This window comes from Salmo salar, chromosome ssa13, assembly GCF_905237065.1.
Source record: "Salmo salar chromosome ssa13, Ssal_v3.1, whole genome shotgun sequence".
Lineage (NCBI taxonomy): Eukaryota > Metazoa > Chordata > Actinopteri > Salmoniformes > Salmonidae > Salmo > Salmo salar.
The window spans coordinates 18,829,724-18,853,569 of record NC_059454.1 but is presented as its reverse complement, the minus strand read 5'-3'; the positions used below and the strand labels follow the sequence as shown (position 1 = coordinate 18,853,569).

General features: G+C 44.5%; 1 protein-coding gene across 1 annotated transcript in view; it reads right to left on the bottom strand.

Annotated features, from left to right (window-relative positions):
* b4galt5 (UDP-Gal:betaGlcNAc beta 1,4- galactosyltransferase, polypeptide 5) overlaps nucleotides 1-22,825 on the bottom strand; it is a 53,137-nt gene extending 30,312 nt beyond the window's left edge. Inside the window, exon 1 of the mRNA XM_014134699.2 lies at nucleotides 22,300-22,825. Coding sequence (XP_013990174.1) covers nucleotides 22,300-22,405 — 106 coding nt within the window. The 5' untranslated portion in view covers nucleotides 22,406-22,825. The remainder of the gene's footprint in view (nucleotides 1-22,299) is intronic.
* Between the last annotated feature and the right edge of the window lie 1,021 nt (nucleotides 22,826-23,846).

Genomic DNA, 23,846 nt, shown 5'->3' with positions numbered 1-23,846 from the left:
TTTTACACACAATATCACACAATGACAAAGCAAAATGTTTGCAATTAAAAAAATGGAAACATAAGTATTCAGACCCTTTACTCAATACTTTGTTGAAGCACCTTTGGCAGTGATTACAGCCTCAAGTCTTCTTGGGTATGACGTTGCAAGCTTGGCGCACCTGTATTTGGAGAGTTTCTCCCATTCTTCTCTGCAGATCCTCTCAAGCTCTGTCAGGTTGGAGGGGGAGGGTTGCTGCAGAGCTATTTTCAGGTCTCTCCAGAGATGTTCGATCGGGTTCAAGTCCGGGCTCTACATGGGCCCCTCAAGGACATTCAGAGACTTGTCCCAAAGCCACTCCTGCGTTGTCTTGGCTGTGTGCTTAGGGTCGTTATCCTGTTGTAAGGTGAACCGTCGCCCCAGTCTGAGGTCCTGAGTGCTCTGGAGCAGGTTTTCATCAAGGATCTCTGTACTTCGCTCCATTCACCTTTCCCTCTATCCTGACTAGTCTCCCAGTCCCTGCCGCTGAAAAACATCCCCACAGCATGATGCTGCCACCACCATGCTTCACCGTAGGGATGGTGCCAGGTTTCCTCCAGACGTGACGCTTGGCATTCAGGCCAAAAAGTTCAATCTTTGTTTCATCATTCATTTCTTATGGTCTGAGAGTCTTTTGGCAAACTCCAAGCAGGCTGTCTAGCTTCCGACTTGCCACTCTACCACCCCCAATTGCTCAGTTTGGCCGGGCGGCCAGCTCTAGGAACAGTCTTGGTGGTTCCAAACTTCTTCCATTTAAGAACGAAGGCCACTGTGTTCTTGGAGACCTTCAATGCTACAGACATTTTTTGGTACCCTTCCCCAGATCTGTACCTCGACTCAATCCTGTCTTAGTGGGACCTTATACAGACTGTTATGCCTTTCCAAATCATGTCCAATCAATTTAATTTGCCACAGGTGGACTCCAATCAAGTTGTTGAAGGATGCACCTGAGCTGAATTTCAAGTCTCATAGGAAATAAGGCATTTCTATTTATTACAAAAACTTTTTTTGCTTTGTCATTATGGGGTATGTGTAGATTGATTAAAACAACAACAAAAAAACTCAGCATTTTTAGAATAAGGCTGTAACGTAACAAAATGTGTAAAAAAAAAAGTCAAGGGGTCTGAACACTTTCCTTAGGCACTGTATATGGAAGCCCTACATCTCTATGTAACTGTTTCTGTTTTGCTGATTATATTGTCATCAATATTTACACATGCACAAACACTTCCAGAAAGCATAGAATGACTGGCTTTGCATGCACTTTCAATATTTAACTGGTCTACAAAAAAAGTGGTTCTTTGTCACATTCCTTCTTTTTCCATCGCTCTACCCTAGTTTTGTACTATCCCTCTCCCATGCCCTCCTCTCCGCCCATGCCCCCATCTCTCCCCCCTCTCATGCCCCCCCTCTCTCATGCCCCCCTTCCCCCCTCATCTCCCCCCTCCTCTCTCCCTTTGTGTTATATCTCACGCTTTCATCTTGATCACTCGCTCCATTTCTCTCATCTCTTCTTTGTGCTGTATTGACCCGCATTCCTTTAAAAAAAAATCTCCCCCTCTTCCCCTTGTAATTTCTTTCTCCATCATATCTCTCTCCCTCTTACCCCTCTCCTCTTCCCTCCATCCTTCGCGCTCCCCATCCGTCTGGTTGCCGGAGATTACATAATCTTAAGTTATCAGCTGCATGCGTTTGTCTTTCCCAAGGGGCCACTCTGTAGACACCTCCAGACAGACACACACGGCTTCTAGAAGCGGGAATTAATTCCTCTCTCTGTCAGACACAAATAAATATCTGATTCATGACCACACACACACACACACACACACACTTTACGCTGAATATGACGACCACATAAACTCTCACTGTTTTATCAAAGGGCCGGATGTCTGTACAACGGTGGAATTTCCCCTTCCAGCCACATTCCAATCTTATGATTTCCCGCACTAACAAATTCCTCTCTTCCCCATCCCTTCCTCTCTCATCTGAGAGGGAAGAGTGAAATCTATTCATTCTCCCTTTAAGAGGAAAACTGCTCTCCAGTCTGAGTTCCGTGATGATGTCACTCACCACAGCGCTTTTTGGCACCATGCACCATGCCCACTTCCTGCTAGAGACAACAGACAACGCTTCCTCTTCTGTCCCTCTCCACCCCCTCTCCCAATTCAGCACCAGGCCAAGCCTGATACAAGCCAGAGACCACACGCTATTCATGCAACATTCTCATCAACTCCTCATTAAATGTAGGCTATGGTCAAACAGAAACGGTAAGCGAGAGATGCGTTTTAGGGATCCCCTTAATCCGAACAGCTACAGAGTAAGAAAAACAACATTAATGCCATACCATTAGTCACCAAATTAGCTCTGGCACTGATTAGGACAATCCTCTGAGTCAACCCAATAGCCCTAAACACGAGATACACATAAATAATTAAACAAACCTGTGAGCAGCAGTGAGTCATCTGTATTAGGAAACTAGGGACAGTACTTCCCCAGAAACCCATCAATCCTCCTTACTGGTAGATATGAATCACTCACTGACAATAGTGAGCAACACACGCACAACACCCCCTTATCATCAATCATATAGGAAGAAATACAAACACAATCATTATTATCTAAAAAGAAATTCAAACACACATAATCATTATCTAAAAAGGGTCACTCACATTCTTTATCCATGTCAGTAGGTGTACTAGCCCTAAGGGGGTGTGTTGAAATGATAGTGTTGACACTATAGGTCACTGAACAGCCCAGATGCCAAATTGCATACATATCCAAAACCAGTTTGGAACATTGCACATCAGTGTTCTATGAATTTCTCCATGCATTTTACCCATATGTACAGTTGAGATTAAATCACCATAAATTATCTCCTAACGTCTAAATGCACTTCTGAAGTACGTGGGAGTGACAACAGAACTTCTAACACAACTTTTGCAATGTAGAATTGACATAATGCAGAAGTGTGATAGGCAAATGAAAGTGACATCTAGCTACAGTATCCAAGCGTGGAGTCGGGTTTTATCATAAGTGACCTCACTGGCAGGCTTGTATTTAATTAAGAACGCTTAAAGGAGATATGGGGGGGGAGCTACACAGTGTACAAAATATTAGGAACACCTGCTCTTTCCTTGACAGACTGACCAGGTAAATCCAGGTGAAAGCTATGATCCCGTATTGATGTCACCTGTTAAATTCATTTCAAAATCAGCATAGATGAAGGGGAGGAGACAGGTTAAAGAAGAATGTTTAGGCCTTGAGACAATTGAGACATGGATTGTGTATGTGTGCCATTCAGAGGGTGAAAGTGCCTTTGAACAGGGTATGGTAGTAGATCCCAGGCGCACCCGTTAGTGTCAAGAACTGCAATGCTACTGGGTTTTTCAGTTTCCCGTGTGTATCGAGAATGGTCCACCACCCAAAGGACATCCAGCCAACTTGATACGACTGTGAGAAGCATTGTAGTCAACATGGGCCAGCATCCCTGTGGAATGCTTTCGACACCTTGTAGAGTCCATGCCCCAACGAATTGAGGCTATCCTGAGGGTAAAAAGCTGGCTGGTTCAGGAGGGACGGGAAGAGAAGTGAGCACACACACGATATGGCACACATACTATTGAGGACATAAGCCAGCAGGGAGAGCAGGGGGCCGGCTAGAGTTCATGTTCAGTCTCACACCGGCCACTCTGCTCCTCCATCTGCTCTTCTGTCCCTTGTGTGTGTGTGTGTGTGTGTGTGTGTGTGTGTGTGTGTGTGTGTGTGTGTGTGTGTGTGTGTGTGTGTGTGTGTGTGTGTGTGTGTGTGTGTGTGTGTGTGCCTCCTGAGTCATCCTGCACACAGAGCTGAGCCACACAACATGGCAGAGAAACATGGGGACCAGATGAAGAGAATAACATAAATACAAAACTAGAGTGCCAGGAACACATTCTCACTTTTACTGTAGAGTAACACTGGAAAATGAACTGAGGGACAGAAAACTGTTGCCTTTCTCTTCACTCTTTCGCTCCGCTCTTCCACTGTTGGCTGTACCCTTGCTGTGGTAAACAGAGCAGGCAGGCGGTAGAACAAGACGCTCTTTGTTTCTTTCAGAGTGGGTTAGTGAAGCGATACCCTACGAGAAGAGGACAGAGCCCAGTTGATTTTACTCAGGTAAAAAGGATGAGAGAGAGAGAGAGAGAGCAAAGACAGAAAAATGGGTGGATACTAAAGAGATAAGGCCACGTCTCTCTCTCCCACCTCACAGAACCACTCTTTCACAAGTGTTCTTTCCTGCCCGTCTCATCCATCCCTCCACCTCCCAATCCTTTATTTTCCTTCCTCATCTGTTTCACAGGCACACCCTGCTCATCCCTAAATGACACTGTCTGCACACTGTAATCCCATAAAGCTGGTTAACCCAATACCCTGCAACTGACACACACACAAATTCTATTTGTGCCCATCCCAGGCAGCATTCGGTCTCATTGTCTCAGGGAGGTGAGCTTCCCTGACAGACCACGCTACAGAGCAGTGATTCATTCATACAGCATCCCCAGCCTCACCCCTTATCCCACTCTCCAACCCCCCCTCTGCAGGCAGAGTCTACACTGCACTTTTATTTGGCAGCTGTCCAGAGCAGTCTTGTGTTATTGCAGCAGCTCACTATGGCTCAGAAAAGCCACACACAACACACACACACACGCACGCACGTGCACGCACGCAAACACAAATAAAATAAACCCACACACACCCTCCTTGTTCTCTCCATCTCCCGCTCTTCCTCAGCAGAAGAAGGGCGAGGTCTCCTCACAGCTGAGGGTTGCTACTGCTCACTGAACAAATGGGCCACAGCACACTCCTCTAACACTACATACAGAGCGGAGGAAGCTAGCAACTACAGACATACAACTGCAAGATACAGAAAAACCCTATACTGCTAGACTGAAAGCAGGACCAGAGCATACATTGTTAGATACAGAGAATTGCTGCAGAAGCTACTACAAGCCTATAAAACCTTCAGCTAACTAGCTACATAAATAATGAATCCACCAATTGTAAGTTGCTCTGCATAAGAGCATCTGCTAAATGACCACTGCTTAATGTAAAAATACAACCACAGCTCCAGAGTAGAACTGAAAGTACTGCAACTGCACTTTAAATAATTCATGATTGAGCTGGGTATACTACATTTGATGTAACAGCTGATGTATATAGCTCAAAAAGGCATCAGACCCAAAGCGATCTTAATCCTTATTCATTTCCCTTAATTTATATTCTAAGTCAGCGGTATTCAACCTGGGGTCCACAGCCATCTATGGGTCTGTGGGGGTACTGCAGGGGGTCCTCTAAGATGAATGAATATCACTAGCAACAGAATAAACAAATTGTGAATTACATACTTACAGTAGAAAATAATGGAATATCTTTCTAATGACGTCAAATGTATTTCTCAACTCCTAATATTGAGTATATTACACTCAGTATCTGACACTGGCTTTGAAAAACCACCCGCAAGTACCAGTCGCAGCAAGTACCAGTCGCAGCAAGTACCAGTCGCAGCAAGTACCAGTCGCAGCAAGTACCAGTCGCAGCAAATGCCACAAGTCCCACTGGCTGCTGGTTAGCTTGCTTGACTTTTTGCCAACACATGGCTAACCTTTGTTTAATCAGCTAAACAGCTGCTATTAGCTAAAATGCATTTGGAGTTAGCTTATTAGCTAGAAAGTGATGTTAGCATAACCCTGAATAGGCTAAATGTGTAGAATTGCAGAAAGATACCTGTTTTCCAAACTACATCTAGTCTACTACGACAGGTTCTTATTTACATTTTAGTCATTTAGCAGACGCTCTTATCCAGAGCAACTTACAGTAGTGAATGCATACATTTCATTTCATGCATTTTTTTTTTGTTGTACTGGCCCCCCGTGGGAATCGAACCCACAACCCTGGAGTTGCACACACCATGCTGGCGTTGCAAACACCATGCTCTATCAATTGAGCCACAGGGAAGATCTGAGCAAGCCAAACCAGCACGGCCACAACAACCTTTCCTAATTAGCCCTAATTCACTTGGCGTTAGGTCTGAGCACGACCAGCTAGCTACTCCCAAATTATTAACCAACTTAACTCCCCTCTAGAGGATTTACAGGGCAGATCTAACAAGACTCTTTTTATACATGGTACCATGGGGAACAGACAACAGGAAAACAGGAGTTCCTGAAAAGCAGATCGCTGAGATGGCATGGTCAACAACAGGATCTGTTGCAATGACAAAGTGGAAAGGGTACAGTGTTAAAATTGTCATGACCATCATTACAGCATTTGTCTTAACAACATTGTTTGTTATGCTGGTGAGGACAATGTCATCATCATCATCATCATCCTCATCCCCCCCATCACCCCGCCCCCCTGGTCCCTATGCGATGAGATAACTGGGCTGTTCATGTTGTTGACATTAGCAAGTGATTCCATTACCACCAGCTGCTGTGTGCCAGCAGCACAAGACCAGCGTAACCACAGCAGCAGTATCAATAACAAGGGGAGGGACGGGCCGCGGAAACAAAGAGATTCTTCTCCTGTCCCTCAGGTTACACTGGTGATTAGTGTCCATCTCCCTTACTCCAAACTACCCCCATCCTCACACACCTAATAAGACAACCCGCCCTAGATTAGAGAACACCACATCTAAATGAAATAGATCTGAATCTGAGTGACAGAAGAAGTTGACATGTTTCGGAGTAGGATCAGGGTGGTTTTGCTAGTGTAGTCACTAGGTGGAACTAATCTGCATCAGAGGTGGAGAGAGACAGGATGTTGTGATGAAACAAGAAGACACAATGGTGAACTAGAGGTGCTGCCTATACTTTCAGTGAGGAAGCTGCCACGCAATAGTACACAGGTGTCAAAGTCATTCCACGGAGGGCCAAGTGTCCGTGGGTTTCGCTCCTCCCTTGTACTTGATTGAAAAATGAAGGTCATTAATTAGTAAGGAACTTCACTCACCTGGTTGTCTAGGGATTAGTTGAGAGGAAAAACCAAAAACCTGCAGACACTAGTTTGTATTTCTGAAGTATTCTCACAACATGATGGAAGCGTCCATTTATTTATGAGAGGTCTGACTAAGTGTGTATCTAGGAGGAGTCCGTGACAACATTGGTCTATCAGCCACTTTATTGGCCCACAGTAAATTAGACATCAGAAGTTTCCACATACATCATCTTTATTATCCTACAATGTATGGGGGGGGGGCATCATTGATAATGTACCAAATAGATTGCTATAGCAAACTAGATAAGTTGTCCTTGCCATATCAGTGAGTAAGTGGGTTTCCCAACTATTTTAGCCCTGCTTAATAGCCTCTCAAGAGAGCACTGTGTCCCATGGTAACCACACAAGATTATGCTCATTAAGTTGAGAGAGGGAGAAAGAGAAATTGCAACAGAGATAGTGCGAATGCGTGTATGCGTGCGTGCTTTCGTAAAGGAGGGATCACACGGTTGATGAAAGGCTAGAAGAGGATTTCTGGTGGTTGAGAGTGACTCGCTAGGTGCAATGAACTCACATTATAATGTTTAACCAAATTCCATTGTTAATACAGCATCACATGTCCTTGGGCCTCACCTTACACATGGTTAAAACAATGGGTCCAATAGCAGCTAGGGCAGAAAGACATAGGCCCACCTTCCTAACACTCTAGAGGGCAGTCAACTGGTTTCCATGGAACAAATGAAAAGTACCCAATTCATAGAGCTTTCACTGTTTGATTACCCATGTGTGGCCATGTCACTTGGACAAATTGCTTGTTCGTTTGAAATGCCCATTTGGCAGATATGAATGAATAGGCCTACTAATATGGCAAAATGAGAAATCCAATCTAACCACACTTGGCGTAATCAATTTAATTCCAAACATATATTCAACTCCCTTCACAGCAGAGCAATAACTTATTCCAAACGCATGGGGACTGATTAAGTGTGTTTGGACGTATGCACCAGGCACAGAATAACTCTGCCTTTTCCATTTGGTTCTCTTGGGGGGAGGAACTGCAGCCACACACACACACCCACACAAAGCCCTGCGGCTGGAAGCAAAATGTTTGTGTTGTTACTGTGACGATAAAGATACACAAAGTCAGTGTTCAGGCCTGATCAAGGTCTTGGGGACCACAAGACAATGACATGCGTCAGATAGACAGACAGTAGGTATCATTGTCTAAAGAGGAGACATTCAATCTATGGAAAGTCTGCAGTGTGGGTGTGTGACTTCCTCAAAAGTCCCCACAAGGATAGTAAAACAATGAAAATTCTCATTTTTCCAGGTCCCCAGAAGGACAAAGGTTATTTTAAGCGTAGGGGTTTGGTTTAGGGTTACAATTAGGGTTAAAATTAACTAGTGACTGGAAATTAGCCCTAAGAAGCCAACTGTGTGAATTGATCAAAGAATTGATCAATGAAGCATCCGAGAGGAAATAAATTTGCCTCACTATTGGCCTCAAGGACTGGAGATGCACAGTCCTGCTCTAAGTTGGAGCCACTGTAAGGAGCACATCCTACAGACCCAGAAAGGCGTAAATATACAACAAAAAACACACACGTCAAGGTACACACTGTTACCCAGATCCAAACCCAGTCCTCACCATTAAGGCAACCAGGTCTATAACAGTGTCAAGAGAAAAGATCAGTATCATTATTCATCTGGGGTAGTGTGTTAACATCATGGAGAATAGAGGACTTTATACACTATATAGGATGAGGCATCTTAGTGGTTTGAGGCTTCCTCTCCTCATCCTCTTCACCTTGACTGATGTAAAAACACATGAAAGAAATATGGTGGATGAAATATACACCGAGTGTACAAAACATTAAGAACACATTCCTAATATTGAGTTCCACCCCCTTCTTGAAAATCCTTCCTGAACCCGTCTCCTCCCCTTTACCTATATTGATTGAAGTGGATTTAACAAGTGACATCAATAAGGGATCTTTCACCTGGATTTAGCTGGCCAGTCGATGGAAAGAGCAGGCGTTCAGAATGTTTTGTACACTGTGTACATTCACCTGTCCAATTCTTTCACCTCAGATGTGACACGAAAGGAGACCGTTCAGACCATGGATGAAACAAACTGGATTTGGATGGACTGAATGGTATCGTTAAGCAGATGAATTCAATTAGGCATTATAGATCCCAAATAGTAGATTGTAGTTTGTTGGCTCTAAAGTGCTACCTCTCTGACCAACAAAGGTAATGAGTTAGACATTACCCTCAATGGTCATTCTCTAGGCAGACTCCTAGTCCCTACCAACCAGCTACACACGGACTGGAGGCCAACAAGACAGACTGACAGCCAGACATGGTTTTTGCCTCCATTCGCATTTGCCAAAATGCAAAGCACCCTGCTACACACCACCATGCTCATGACATGAGCGCTGACACACACACACACACACACACACACACACACCCACACCCACCCCTTTTGAGTTTACACAAATCAGGATTCAAATGATGCTATGAGTAGGATGCTGCTTTGCTGCCTTCCATTGCTAAGCCAAAATGACAGCTTGGAAGGAAGTGGCTCGCTATGCACACACACGCGCACGTGTGCCTACACACACGTACACGCCTACACACACGTACACGCCTACACACACGTACACGCCTACACACAGACACAACGTAGTCTCAGAGCATTTTGTATTATTTTGTACGGAAATTTGAGAAACTCCATTTCGTATGATATGTTACAAATTTGCAAAACGTTTGATATGTTATGATTTCCAATTTGTGGGTCTAACGTTAGCTAGGTGGCTAGCTCTAAATTAGCTAGCTCTAGGGGTTAAGGTTAGGGAAAGGGTTAAGGTTAGGGTTTGCTAACAGGCTAAGTAGTTGCAAAGTTGATAATTATCTAAAATGCTAAAGCTGTCCGTGATGAGATCCGAACACGCATTAAGTAATCTTCCATGTTATACAACATAGCATACTAATTTCAATGTCCTGGATTTACACTTACTATGTTACATGTAGTCTATGAGACCAGTCTGCATGCACACACACACAAAAATGAAAAGCATTTCTAAGAAACACAGCCATTCATTGAGCTGCCTTGCAGGAAACTCAGGAGGGGAAACAAAAAATCCTGGAGAAGCAAGCTATGCAGGAAGAGGGGTACAAACTGACCCTGAGTCATCAAGGAAACTACACAACTCAAATGCAACAGAAAATGAAAAATGTAAAAACTTTGCATCACAGGCACAATATTCCTGCGAGTAATTTCCTTCACTTGGATGGGTTTTGCAAGCCTCAGGGTTTTAGAGTCAGGAAACCGGATTCTAAAACCTTTAAAGAAGCAGTCGATGTAGGCCCTGCATGAACAGATTTCAGCTGAAACTCTGCCAACTCACAGACAAATTGTCCATAGCTGTAGAGTCGTTCATCGAGATAAAACAAGCAGAGCCTGCCAAAACCAGACAACAGATTACAAAGGTTCAAAGGTGGCATGCAGCAAGAAAACGGTGACGTAAGAGAGGTTGGTATGGAGACAAAGACACAGTCAAACAGGGAGTCCAGTCAAACCGGGAGAAGCCAGTCAAACTGTGAGGGGGGGGGACATACTCAACCAGAACAGGTTGAGTGAAAGCTGAGCTCACTCAAATTTTTCACTAGATGTTATCAGGTGAGCAAGGCTATAACCTGTTATCTACACATTACAGATGCAGCTAGTGTGTGGAGCATAGTAACATCAGCAGGGCGTTTGTGGTTATAGCATTGGGCCAGTAACCAAACGGTCGTTGGTTCAAATACCCAAGGCGACGAGGTGAAACATCTGTCAATGTGCTCTTAAACAAGGAAACCCTCATTTGCTCCAGGGGCGTCGTACTACGATGGCTGCCCCTGTAAAACAACACATATCACTGCATCTGTCCAGTGTGTGACAATAAAACATTATTAGTATTATTAAATAAGCATTAGAGCCAACCCTCTGCTGCAACACTATGCATAGACATTGTCTGTCTGTCCACTCTCTAGTAATACATTTTAGCCTCAGTCTCTCTCTTTGGGTATCCCGGGTCACCGGAGTCTAAGAAAAAGAGAAGTGCTACCTTTGGTCGCTGTGTGTGGGTGACTGACCGACCATAATAACACACAGCCATAGTTACCACAGCAGGCAACATGAACTTTACTGGCAATTCACACCCACTCTCTCCCTGTAATTAGCAGACTCACATGCTATCAGGATGGGAGAATTATACCATGGAGATGAATGAAAGGGCGTGTGTGTTTCTATTTGCCATAAAAACACGGGCATCAGCCCGGCGTCGCAGGATAAGCTTTAGCAGTCAACACCTTGGCGATGTATGCAATGTCATTTTTAGTGTGTGTGTGTGCGTCTGTATATATGTGTGTGTGTGTGTGTCAGGGTACACTTAACTAAGCTAAAGCACTGTTTTGCTGGTTCAAAGCATGTAGCCTTTACACTCGTACATGGGTTGAAAATGAGAGATTTGGTCACTAATAAGCACCTAAATTTGAACGTAGTGTCTGTACAGTAATGCTATACATGACGTCAGAGCTCAGGCTCTGTGCTTCACAGTGCTGTGGGGGTTTTATACTGACAAACATTCTGAACTTGAGCACCTCGTGTGACAAGAAGTTGCCCCATCCCTCCTGGTAACTGGGAAACATTTAGGTTGGCCGAGTGAGGGGAATGCTGTAAATGAAGAGGACGATGTATTATGAAAGATGAGATGTTGAGAATTATAATAAATACCCACGAGTCCAAATGTGCACTTCACATTTCCAAGTCATAAAGCTCATGTCATATCCAGTGTCAACGTTTCTGATCACTATGTTTGATGTACAGTTACAAGATGACATGGTGTCATACCCTGGGTTGTTCTGAACAGAATGAGCCTGTTTGTTTATTGTGAAGAAAATGCCTGAATGCACTCATGAGTCCTTTCTATGCGCACCAAAATTACATTTCTCTGAATTGCCTTGTGAAAACCTAACACAGTAAGATCTTATTTTATAACTTAGCTAGTCATGTTGGCAATAGAACAAGCTTTCAAATTATACCCACCTGACCCAGATTGCAATTTATAAATGGGCCATTTTTGGATTGTGTAAACAGTAATTGTGTGATGGCGAGGATGCAGGGTTTTTGGGCATAATATGTATCAATACATCACATGCGACTCGTAATAAGACTAAGCAATTAGCCTATTCAAATGATTATCTGACTCCATAAAGATTATTTAGCAATATGCAAGAACACCATAGTGGAGTTACAGTAACAGGCAATGAAGAAATGTCTAAATACAAATGTATTGAATTACTTCGTAAAATGAACGGATTCACATACAAGGCATACACATAAGTTACAATGCATTACAAGGCATTACTCTATGCATATAGATCCTAAGGTTAACTTACAAGACAAAGCATGAACTTACTAGACCGGAGGCCTAGACAATGAGAATTGATCATATAACCTTCCTCCATGGACTGGATACAGGATAAGAGAGAGAACAAAGGCATTTAATTCCATTTATAACATCTGAAGATGTAACCTTTCAACCCAAAACCAACCATTGGTCAATCAAACGATACTAAGTTTACAGAGTAACCTGACCACCAAGGCCCAACCTAAACAGGTTGTCACAGCAGTTAAAGGCTTGTGTAGGGGATGAGACGTATGTAAATAAGACAGCATTCCTGAAAGGACAAGAAAACCTGTTTTAGAGTCATTTAGAGTTCACCCTGTCCAGATACAAGTTACAACAGAGATCACCCATCCATACAGATAGCATCAGAGTTCTCCTCAGTGAACAGTTACCACAGAGATCATCCATCCATACAGATAGCATCAGAGTTCTCCTTAGTGAACAGTTACCACAGAGATCATCCATCCATACAGATAGCATCAGAGTTCTCCTCAGTGAACAGTTACCACAGAGATCATCCATCCATACAGATAGCATCAGAGTTCTCCTCAGTGAACAGTTACCACAGAGATCATCCATCCATACAGATAGCATCAGAGTTCTCCTCAGTGAACAGTTACCACAGAGATCATCCATCCATACAGATAGCATCAGAGTTCTCCTCAGTGAACCCGTTTCAGATAGAATAATGCTATAGTATCCATGTTTGGTATCTATCAGTCATTCAATAGTCAGTCCTCTGGATACTGTAACAGATACATTTTGGCCCCTCAGAGGGAGAAGGGCTGACTAGTCCTTGGGCATTGACCTTTGTTCCTGGACCATTTGCCATGCAGCTCCATGTGACAGAGAACACATAAATTAGGGCCGAGCCTACATGTGTACCAAACAAAAAAACTAAAAGTGTGCTGGCTCTAGTTCCTCAATGGCACAGCTAGGAGAGCATTTTTTTTATTTTTATTAAAAGCACCTTATAGTTGAAGACTGTTCGTTGAGTCATAAAAGTGCATTGAAATGACTTAGAAACTGTGCACACTTTGCACACTTTGCAGAGGTGTGTGGCCACAGACAGACACCAGTTAATCCTCACACTTAAACCCCTGTCATTTTTATGTTATGTTGCACCTACCCAACATAATATATCCAGAGTAATTTCCTTATCAAGAAACGCAGCGAAAGGTACAGTGACTGTAAAATAACCCATACAATCAACAGTGTCATGTTGGGATTCAGTCTTGTGACCTCGTGTTCTCAACTTTGGTCTAATAATATTCCCATAAGCTGCAAACTGTTTTCTTTTCATGTGCTCCCATGGTTATGCATATGCTTGTATGTCTTCTGTAAGAAACATTTCCATTTAGCCCCATCCATAGAGGCCAATTCCCACAAGTATAACGTTAAACCCATAGGGCCGTTATAAATGAATAACCAGACACAGAATGTCTTACACAAACATACTGTGATCTACTTGTTCCTGGTACAGAGAGTGAACTTACTTCCTCAACACCCATATAAAAAGGGAGCAGAATAAGGAAGTTGACAGTTTAGCTGCATCAATACTTAAGTAATACCTCCAATTTAGGTAGTAATCACACCTATCATCACAGTCCATCTATGCTGCAGGGTTAGCTGCAATTTTAGCTTTGAGAACATTACCTTGCATTGTGGTCAGTGTTTTATAAATATTGATTTTAATGACATGTCCATGTCCATTTGATGCACAAATAAACAAATATTACATAAAAATTGTATTTCCAATTTACTGTGAAATCTATAAAACGCAAGCTCGCAAGCTAGCTAGTTAGCAGACTGTAAAATCAAGCGTAACCAAAATGTTCAATGGGTTGTAGACTAGAGATGGCTTTAGGGCAGGAACTTGGCTGTCCCTGTGAGTGAATGCATGATGGAACTAACAGTGGCACAGACCATGTAGTAGTATAACATCCCCTTTATTCAGTACACCTGGGGGCTTCACCTACAAAACAACAAATCCCACACAAACAGCACTGACACACAAGAAGCACCTGGATTTCTCGTCTCGCTTGCTCTGAGTGTGCCGGTGCGTGGGTGTATCTATAAATAGGGCTTGTGCCTTCCCCAGCTCCGACGGGATCCTCTCATGTTTTAATTAAGTAAACTGCAGCCATCAAGCCCAGCTGTGGCCTGCATCCCCGGCCTCCCAACTGCATCACAGCATCCATGCTCCAGGGCCACAGAGAAGCTGAGCTCATATGGGTATGTGTGTGTGTGTGTGTGTGTGTGTGTGTGTGTGTGTGTGTGTGTGTGTGTGTGTGTGTGTGTGTGTGTGTGTGTGTGTGTGTGTGTGAGACGCAGTTTGTTGTGCTTGTTGGAGGGGGTCTATACGTGTTTTTATGACTACGCTCCTGTGACGCAGAAATTAGGGACTGAGCCTAAGGCAGAGAGGCATTCTGGGTAAAACATACTGGTGTTTCGGAAAACTCCCCTGGAGTGTAACAGAGAACGAGGGTACTCCCGATCTGTTTATCCCTGCCCCCTCGTCTCTCCAGCCATCTATTTGTTTCATTCTCCTCTGGTATCTCTTCACCTACTCATCCCAGAATTCTCCCACCCTCCCCTGTACCAACCCCCTATACCCTCCCCTGTACCAACCCCCTATACCCTCCCCTGTACCAACCCCCTATACCCTCCCGTCTCTCCCCTCCACCTACCCCTTATACCCTCCCCTGTCTCTCCCCTCCCCTATACCTACCCCTTATACCCTCCCCTGTACCTACCCCCTATACCCTCCCCTGTCTCTCCCCTCCCCTATACCTACCCCCTATACCCTCCCCTGTCTCTCCCCTCCCCATACCCTCCCCTGTACCTATCCCCTATACCCTCCCCTGTACCTACCCCTTATACCCTCCCGTCTCTCCCCTCCCCTGAACCAACCCCCTACCCTACCCTACCCTGTCTCTCCCCTCCACCTACCCCTTATATCCTCCCCTGTCTCTCCCCTCCACCTACCCCTTATATCCTCCCCTGTCTCTCCCCTCCCCTATACCCTCCCCTGTACCTACCCCTATACCCTCCCCTGTCTCTCCCCTCCCCTATACCTACCCCTTATACCCTCCCCTGTACCAACCCCCTACCCTGTCTCTCCCCTCCACCTACCCCTTATATCCTCCCCTGTCTCTCCCCTCCCCTATACCTACCCCTTATACCCTCCCGTCTCTCCCCTCCACCTACCCCTTATATCCTCCCGTCTCTCCCCTCCCCTATACCTACCCCTTATACCCTCCCCTGTACCTACCCCCTATACCCTCCCCTGTCTCTCCCCTCCCCTATACCTACCCCTTATACCCTCCCCTGTCTCTCCCCTCCCCATACCCTCCCCTGTACCTACCCTCTATACCCTCCCCTGTCTCTCCCCTCCCCTGAACCAACCCCCTTACCCTACCCTGTCTCTCCCCTCCACCTACCCCTTATACCCTCCCCTGTCTCTCCCCTCCACCTACCCCTTATATCCTCCCCTCTCTCCCCTCCCCTATACCTACCCCTTATACCCTCCCCTGTACCTACCCCCTATACCCTCCCCTGTCTCTCCCCTCCCCTATACCTACCCCTTATACCCTCCCCTGTCTCTCCCCTCCCCTATACCTACCCCTTATACCCTCCCCTGTACCACCTCCCTACCCTGTCTCTCCCCTCCACCTACCCCTTATATCCTCCCCTGTCTCTCCCCTCCCCTATACCTACCCCTTATACCCTCCCCTGTACCTACCCCCTATACCCTCCCCTGTCTCTCCCCTCCCCTATACCTACCCCTTATACCCTCCCCTATACCTACCCCTTATACCCTCCCCTGTCTCTCCCCTCCCCTATACCTACCCCTTATTCCCTCCCCTGTCTCTCCCCTCCCCTATACCTACCCCTTATACCCTCCCCTGTACCACCTCCCTACCCTGTCTCTCCCCTCCACCTACCCCTTATATCCTCCCCTGTCTCTCCCCTCCCCTATACCTACCCCTTATACCCTCCCCTGTACCTACCCCCTATACCCTCCCCTGTCTCTCCCCTCCCCCTACCCCTTATATCCTCCCCTCTCTCCCTCCCCCTATACCTACCCCTTATACCCTCCCCTGTACCTACCCCCTATACCCTCCCCTGTCTCTCCCCTCCCCTATACCTACCTCTTATACCCTCCCCTGTCTCTCCCCTCCCCTATACCTACCCCTTATACCCTCCCCTGTACCACCTCCCTACCCTGTCTCTCCCCTCCACCTACCCCTTATATCCTCCCCTGTCTCTCCCTCCCCTATACCTACCCCTTATACCCTCCCCTGTCTCTCCCCTCCCCTATACCTACCCCTTATACCCTCCCCTGTCTCTCCCCTCCCCATACCCTCCCCTGTCTCTCCCCTCCCCATACCCTCCCCTATACCTACCCCTTATACCCTCCCCTGTCTCTCCCCTCCCCTATACCTACCCCTTATACCCTCCCCTGTACCACCTCCCTACCCTGTCTCTCCCCTCCACCTACCCCTTATATCCTCCCCTGTCTCTCCCCTCCCCTATACCTACCCCTTATACCCTCCCCTGTACCTACCCCCTATACCCTCCCCTGTCTCTCCCCTCCCCTATACCTACCCCTTATACCCTCCCCTGTCTCCCCCTCCCCTGTACCTATCCCCTATACCCTCCCCTGTACCTATCCCCTATACCCTCCCCTGTCTCTCCCCTCCCCTGTCTCTCCCCTCCCCATACCCTCCCCTGTACCTATCCCCTATACCCTCCCCTGTACCCATCCCCTATACCCTCCCCTGTCTCTCCCCTCCCCTGTCTCTCCCCTCCCCATACTCTCCCGTCTCTCCCCTCCACCTACCCCTTATACCTTCACCTGTCTCTCCCCTATATCTACCCCCTCCCATCTCTACCACTTAACCCCTCCCCTGTATCTTCTCTCCCCAAAATCTACCACTTACACCCTCCCCTATATCTATCACTTATACCCCCCGTCTCCCCTGTCTCCACCTACTTACATACCTCCCCTGTCTCCCTTCCTTCCTTTTTACACCCTCCCCCTCCTTCCTTTTTACACCCTCCCCCTCCTTCCTTTTTACACCCTCCCCCTCCTTCCTTTTTACACCCTCCCCCTCCTTCCTTTTTACACCCTCCCCCTCCTTCCTTTTTACACTCCACTCTCTACCTCCTCCCCCTTTCTTCCCTGTATGGCCATTAGTTTAAGTTGAATTTATTTACACCAAAGAAAGTGATAGACAACAATACAAATAAAAACACATTTCAAAAAATGGTGTGCAGGTTGTGTTAGGAAGCCCAAGGTATTATATGAAAACCACACCACAAAAAAAGTACTAAAATAAAGGTCTGTTAAAACACATAACAAAATCTACCAATTATAAATGAGTAAATGAATTAAATATATGTGTTTTGTTTAAATGTGTGTGTGCGCATGTGAGTGAGAGAGTTAGGCTATATGGAGGATGTCCCTGTATCCAACATCTCTCTCTCCATCATTCTTCCTCTTATCCCCATGTAATTCCTCCCTTTCCTAGTCAATTTCCACCCTTCTTCCCTAACCCCATTGTATTCCCCACCCCCAGAACTACTGTACTCTGACCTCTTCACCTTTATCACCCCTCTATGAGGCACCAGGTGTTGGGGTCTAAACTGTAGCTTTTAGTAGCAGCAGTCCTGCTCCTAGTTACCATCCATTATTAATGGCCTGCTGCTTGTTCTGGTTCTGGCCCCATCTTACTTTCAGGGGTCACGCAGCCATTAAAACACCACAATCAACACCCAGGAGAACCAGAGAGAGAGAGAGAGAGAGAAAGACAGGATATCAGAGTAACGGAAAACTGTTTGCACTAACAAATGGAGATCAACAATAAAATAAGTTAAAAAAAATTGTGGTAAACAACTGAAGCCAATTATGGCTTTAGAACGGCCGTCAATTGTTCAAAGAGTAATCTGGCTGACATTTAAAAAATAATAATAATTACAAAAAAAATTAAAAAAAATCGTAGACAAGAGTCAGGGTTAAAACCCCATGACCTGCAAAGCCAATTCCCATCAGTTGATGTGTTCCCCCATATGAACATTGATGAAGTCAGCTTGAATAGGTAAAAAGCACAGGTGGGTCAACAGCCATTCTGATGACTTCGGGAGATCAGCTTCCCTTTGAGGATTTGTAAAGTCCCAACGTGTGACTGGACATCCAATGGGTTGGAGCAGGACATCAAAATGTTTACCAACAAATACACCTGCTGAACTAGGACTCTGTCTTTATAATAGCTAATATGACTATAAAATCATTATTTCATATGCTTATAATGCTTTAACCATGTATTATATGTCTGTCCATGGACAATTGTTTGGGGGTTGAGTAAGGAGAGGTCGGCATTATATAGGCGTGTACCTTTAGTCCCAGTGAAGCAGTATAGCAGCGTTAAAAAATCATTAGAAAAGCTGGATGTTCTACAGTGAAGTGGTTCAAGCCCAATATCGGGGCTTCAATTTATTGCCTACCGCACACCATTTGCACACACTGTATATATATGCTTTCTTTTTCTATTGTATTATTGAATGTAGGCTTGTTTATTCCATGTGTAACTCTGTTGTTGTTTGTGTCGCACTGCTTTGCTTTATCTTGGCCAGGTCGCAGTTGTAAATGAGAACTTGTTCTCAACAGGCCTACCTGGTTAAATAAAGGTGGGAAGTGAACATGAGCTTATTGAATAAATAGGACATAAGCACTATAGCTTCTGATCAAGAGACAAGTCAGAACAGTTTAGACCACATTGTACGTTGAAATAGAAGTGATGTTCTGACTATTGTTTCGTATAGAATACATTTATAAAGCATTATAAGCATATGTAATAATTATTTAAAGGAGTCCAAGACAGAGGGAAATACGGTGCTGTCCGAAATCCTTACTTTACCCCCACCCAATAATTTCCTAAACTAGATCCCCAGAACCCCGAGGGGTGCACGTTTTGGCCCTAACACTACACACAGCTGATTTAAATGATCAAAGCTTGATGATTATTTGAATCAGCTGTGTAGTGCTAGGGGGAAGAAGAAAAACACTTAGCAGAATATATTACCACGTTGTTAGTTTTAGCAAGGCCATCTTTGACTAATCGTGAAACCATTCATGACCTACTGTACAAAACATATGCCCTATAGTAACCCTTCTTCCCTGCCTCTGATTGGGCCCGCCTCTGCCGTTTGAATAGCATGAACCATGTGATCGGTTATCGCACTTCAACTAAGTAACTACTAACTTGTTCTTTATCATAGGAATTGTTACTCGAAACAGTTGTCATTTGTGTCAGATTTAATGCAGAATGTAAAGCTACACATTGATTCATGTCCAAGCTTCTCAACAGCATGAGGCTGGAGTGCTATATGCTCAGAGCTGAAGTAGAGGCTTGATCAACCCTCCCCAAATACAAAACTGACCACAGATTAAGGGCAACTTCATCCTTCTCAGCACAGTACTACCTACTAGTTTGCTGAGACACACCCACCCCGGTGATTAGCTTACTCAGTCCTATATCTATCCAGTGGTGTAAAGTACTTAAGTAGTACTTTCAAGTATTTTTACTTAAGTCATTTTTAGGGTATATATTTTTGAGAACCTTTACTTCATTACATTCCTAAAGAAAAGTTTGTACTTTTTACTCCACACATTTCCCTGACACCCAAAAGTACTTGTTACATTTTGAATGCTTCAGGACAATAAATTGTCTAATTCACACACTTATCAAGAGAACATCCCCAGTCATCCCTACTGCCTCTGAGCTGGTGGACTCACTAAACACATGCTTCATTTGAAAATGATGTCTGAGTGTTGGAGTGTGCTCCTGGCTATCCGTAAATGTAAAAAACAAGTAGAATTGTGTCATCTGGTTTGCTTAATATAAGTAATTTGAAATGTATAGTTTTACTTTTGATACTTATGGATCAAAAGTAAACGTAATTGTGAAAATATACTTAAGTATATTTAAAATCAAATACTTTTACTCAAGTAGTATTTTACTAGGCGACTTTCACTTGAGTCATTTTCTATTAAGGCATCTTTACTTTTACTCAAGTATGACAATTGGGTACTTTTTCCACCACTGTAACTCTCTTCACTCACTGTGCTGTGGAAGTCAAACTGTTCTGATCATTCAATAAATAAAATCACACCACTAATTGAGTCTAATCAGGAAATAACTATATTTTCTAAACAGTTGCCTAGCATGTTGTGGCATTAACATTATTGTAATAGCATTCTGTGGCAGTTTGCTGTGCTAGACTCTCACAGTGACTCTAACAGGCAGCATAAGACAGGCAATAAATGGTCAAGAATCATCCCACACAACAAGATAAGAGATATAATACAGTACAGTGTGCTGTAATAAAAACAGCTGACCTTTGGGCCACACATAGAAACTCATGACAACAGCTGGACACCTCAGCTGATAAACTGGCCCTGTAGGAGTGGGAGCAGCTCAGCTACATTACTGCACAATCCTCTAGGAGTTGGAGCAGCTACATTACTGTACATTCCTCTAGGAGTTGGAGCAGCTACATTACTGTACAGTCCACTAGGAGTGGGAGCAGCCAGCTACATTACTGTACAGTCCACTAGGAGTGGGAGCAGCCAGCTACATTACTGTACAGTCCTCTAGGAGTGGGAGCAGCCAGCTACATTACTGTACAGTCCTCTAGGAGTGGGAGCAGCCAGCTACATTACTGTACAGTCCTCTAGGAGTGGGAGCAACTACATTACTGTACAGTCCTCTAGGAGTGGGAGCAGCCCAGCTACGTTACTGTACAGTCCTCTAGGAGTGGGAGCAGCTTCACTCATGTACAGTTCTCTAGGAGTGGGAGCAGCTACATTACTGTACAGTTCTCTAGGAGTGGGAGCAGCTACATTACTGTACAGTCCTCTAGGAGTGGGAGCATCTACGTTACTGCACAGTCCTCTAGGAGTGGGAGCAGCTCAGCTACGTTACTGTACAGTTCTCTAGGAGTGGGAGCAGCTCAGCTACGTTACTGTACAGTCCTCTAGGAGTGGGAGCAGCTACGTTACTGTACAGTCCTCTAGGAGTGGGAGCCGCCCAGTTACGCCACTGTAAAGTCCTGTGGGAGTGGGAGCAGCCCAGTTACTGTAAAGTCCTGAGAGAGTGGGAGCAGCCCAGCCACTGTAAAGTCCTGTGAGAGTGGGAGCAGCCCAGTTACTGTAAAGTCCTGTAGGAGTGGGAGCAGCCCAGTTACTGTAATCTAGCCTGGGTACCAGACTGTTCAGCTATCATTCCACTCCTTGACACTCCTGTTTTTTGCCAAATCATTGCCAAAGACTTGGCAAATGACAGGAGTGGAAGGAATGAAAGCTAAACCGACTGGTACCCAGACTAAAAATCAATCCTCTATAACAAAGTATTCCATTCCATGAATTCTATTCTATTCAACCATGCATGTTGCACTCTGAACCTTGTTTCCAACGTTAGCGAGGATAATAAAATCACCAATAATACAAGTAGATTGATCCAATATGCTACGTTGCTCATCTGCAAAAGAGCAGGAACCCTAAAGCCGTTCTAATTATCCTCAGAGGCAGAAAATCAACAATGACTTCGCCATCATCACGCAGGTGCATTGCTAGCATCCAGTCGCGTCCCGGAATCATGAGCCATAAAATTGTCTGGAGACTTCCAAGCAGCCTAAGCAGAGAGACGCGCGGCTTCCCAAGCCTGTGAAACACTCCCGTTAGTTGCCAGCCCGAGCTGTACATGATCTTCAACACACAGACGTGAGGATCTCATTATAATCACATTAAGGGTGATTTCAGTGTATTACAGATCAATGGGGTCTGACTTACCGATACCAGGCGCTGAATAGATGAAGTACAATGCGGTGGTGGACAGTGAGAAGAGGAATATAAGCCCAAGGAATGACCTTCTCCGAAATCGCAAATGTGTCGGCATTATATAGTCGCAAAAACACGTAGACACGTTTTCTTCTTTACAATAGAGATAGGCTAACAGTAGGCCTCAAATCTCCCGAGCGTGTCCAGATGTAAACGCAATCCGCGAATAATCGGTTTTATTTGTCGACTGCAGCAGGGGATCTGCGGTAAAGATGAGTGGCCAAGCGAGTAGGAAGTCTAGCGAATAGAAAGACAGAATCGAAAGGTAGACAGCTAAAGCCAGCTTTGATTCAGTTTAGAAGAAGTCCCAATGTGGAACAGCTAATCGCGACAATGCAGTCAAAACTGTCGGTGTTGTAGTCAGTGGAAGGACATCATTAGCCTACAGTCAGACGCTGAGGAACTCGGCCGCTCCGGCGGTGGTAGCCTACTATGAACGGAAAGCTACTAGCGTCTATCTTCCACAACAAAATGTGCCATGCCTTTATGAGGAGGCGTCTCGTTTCCCCATAGGGAGTGTGTGCAAACTCTTTTACTACGTCACTGATACTGATTGACTTTATGCAGTGGTGGAAAATGTACTCAATTGTCATTCTTCAGTGAAAGTAAAGATACCTTCATAGAAAATGACTGTTTAATGGCTTCTGTTTATTTATTTATTTTAAATAAAATAATAGCTCATCAGCATTGAGCTAAACTGAGTAAGCTCAGTTGTGACATATTTAGCTTACATTGATTGGACTAAATCGTTTTTGGTATATTTTAGTTGTCACTGTATTAGACGAAAGCATAGGTGATTAAATGGTGTTGAAATGGTGCTAGAATAGTGGAGGCGTCGCCTGTTTTCTTTGCAACTTGCGGTAACTCTCCATGGTTCAAAGTCAATAGTTGTTTAGTAGTCCGAAAATGTCGGAAACATTAACTTGCTTGACCATGCTGTAGGTCATGTAACTGTCTGTTACACATGCAATATGTTTTATGGACTTCACCGGACAGATGTCTCCGGTTTGTGATGAAACAAAGGTGTGGTTGTATTTATTCTGCCACTGTGTCTTCTTATTGTCTCAGCCTTAGGCAACTCCGCCACTTTTCAACTTCATAGTCATTATCTGCAACACCAAACTACTGTCTATATATGTGAAAACTGAGCATTTCTACGTTTAATTTAAAAAAAAGTAGAGTTAAAAAGTTCTGATGACATCATCAAAAGTTAAAACATTTTAAAAACAGTGATTTTTAAACACTGAGATTTGCGTTGACATGGCTAGAAACTCGTTACAAGTTTTGAAAATCAATCAGAGAAGCATTGTTTAGGCCTTATCATTTTAACCACAGATCATAGAAACACACTGGAATAAACATACATTGCCTTTGGAAAGTATTCAGACCCCTTGAATTTTTTCACATTTTGTTAGTTTACAGCCTTATTCTAAAATGTATTAAATAGCTTTACCCCTCATCAATCTACCCCATAATGACAAAGCAAAAACCGTTTTTTT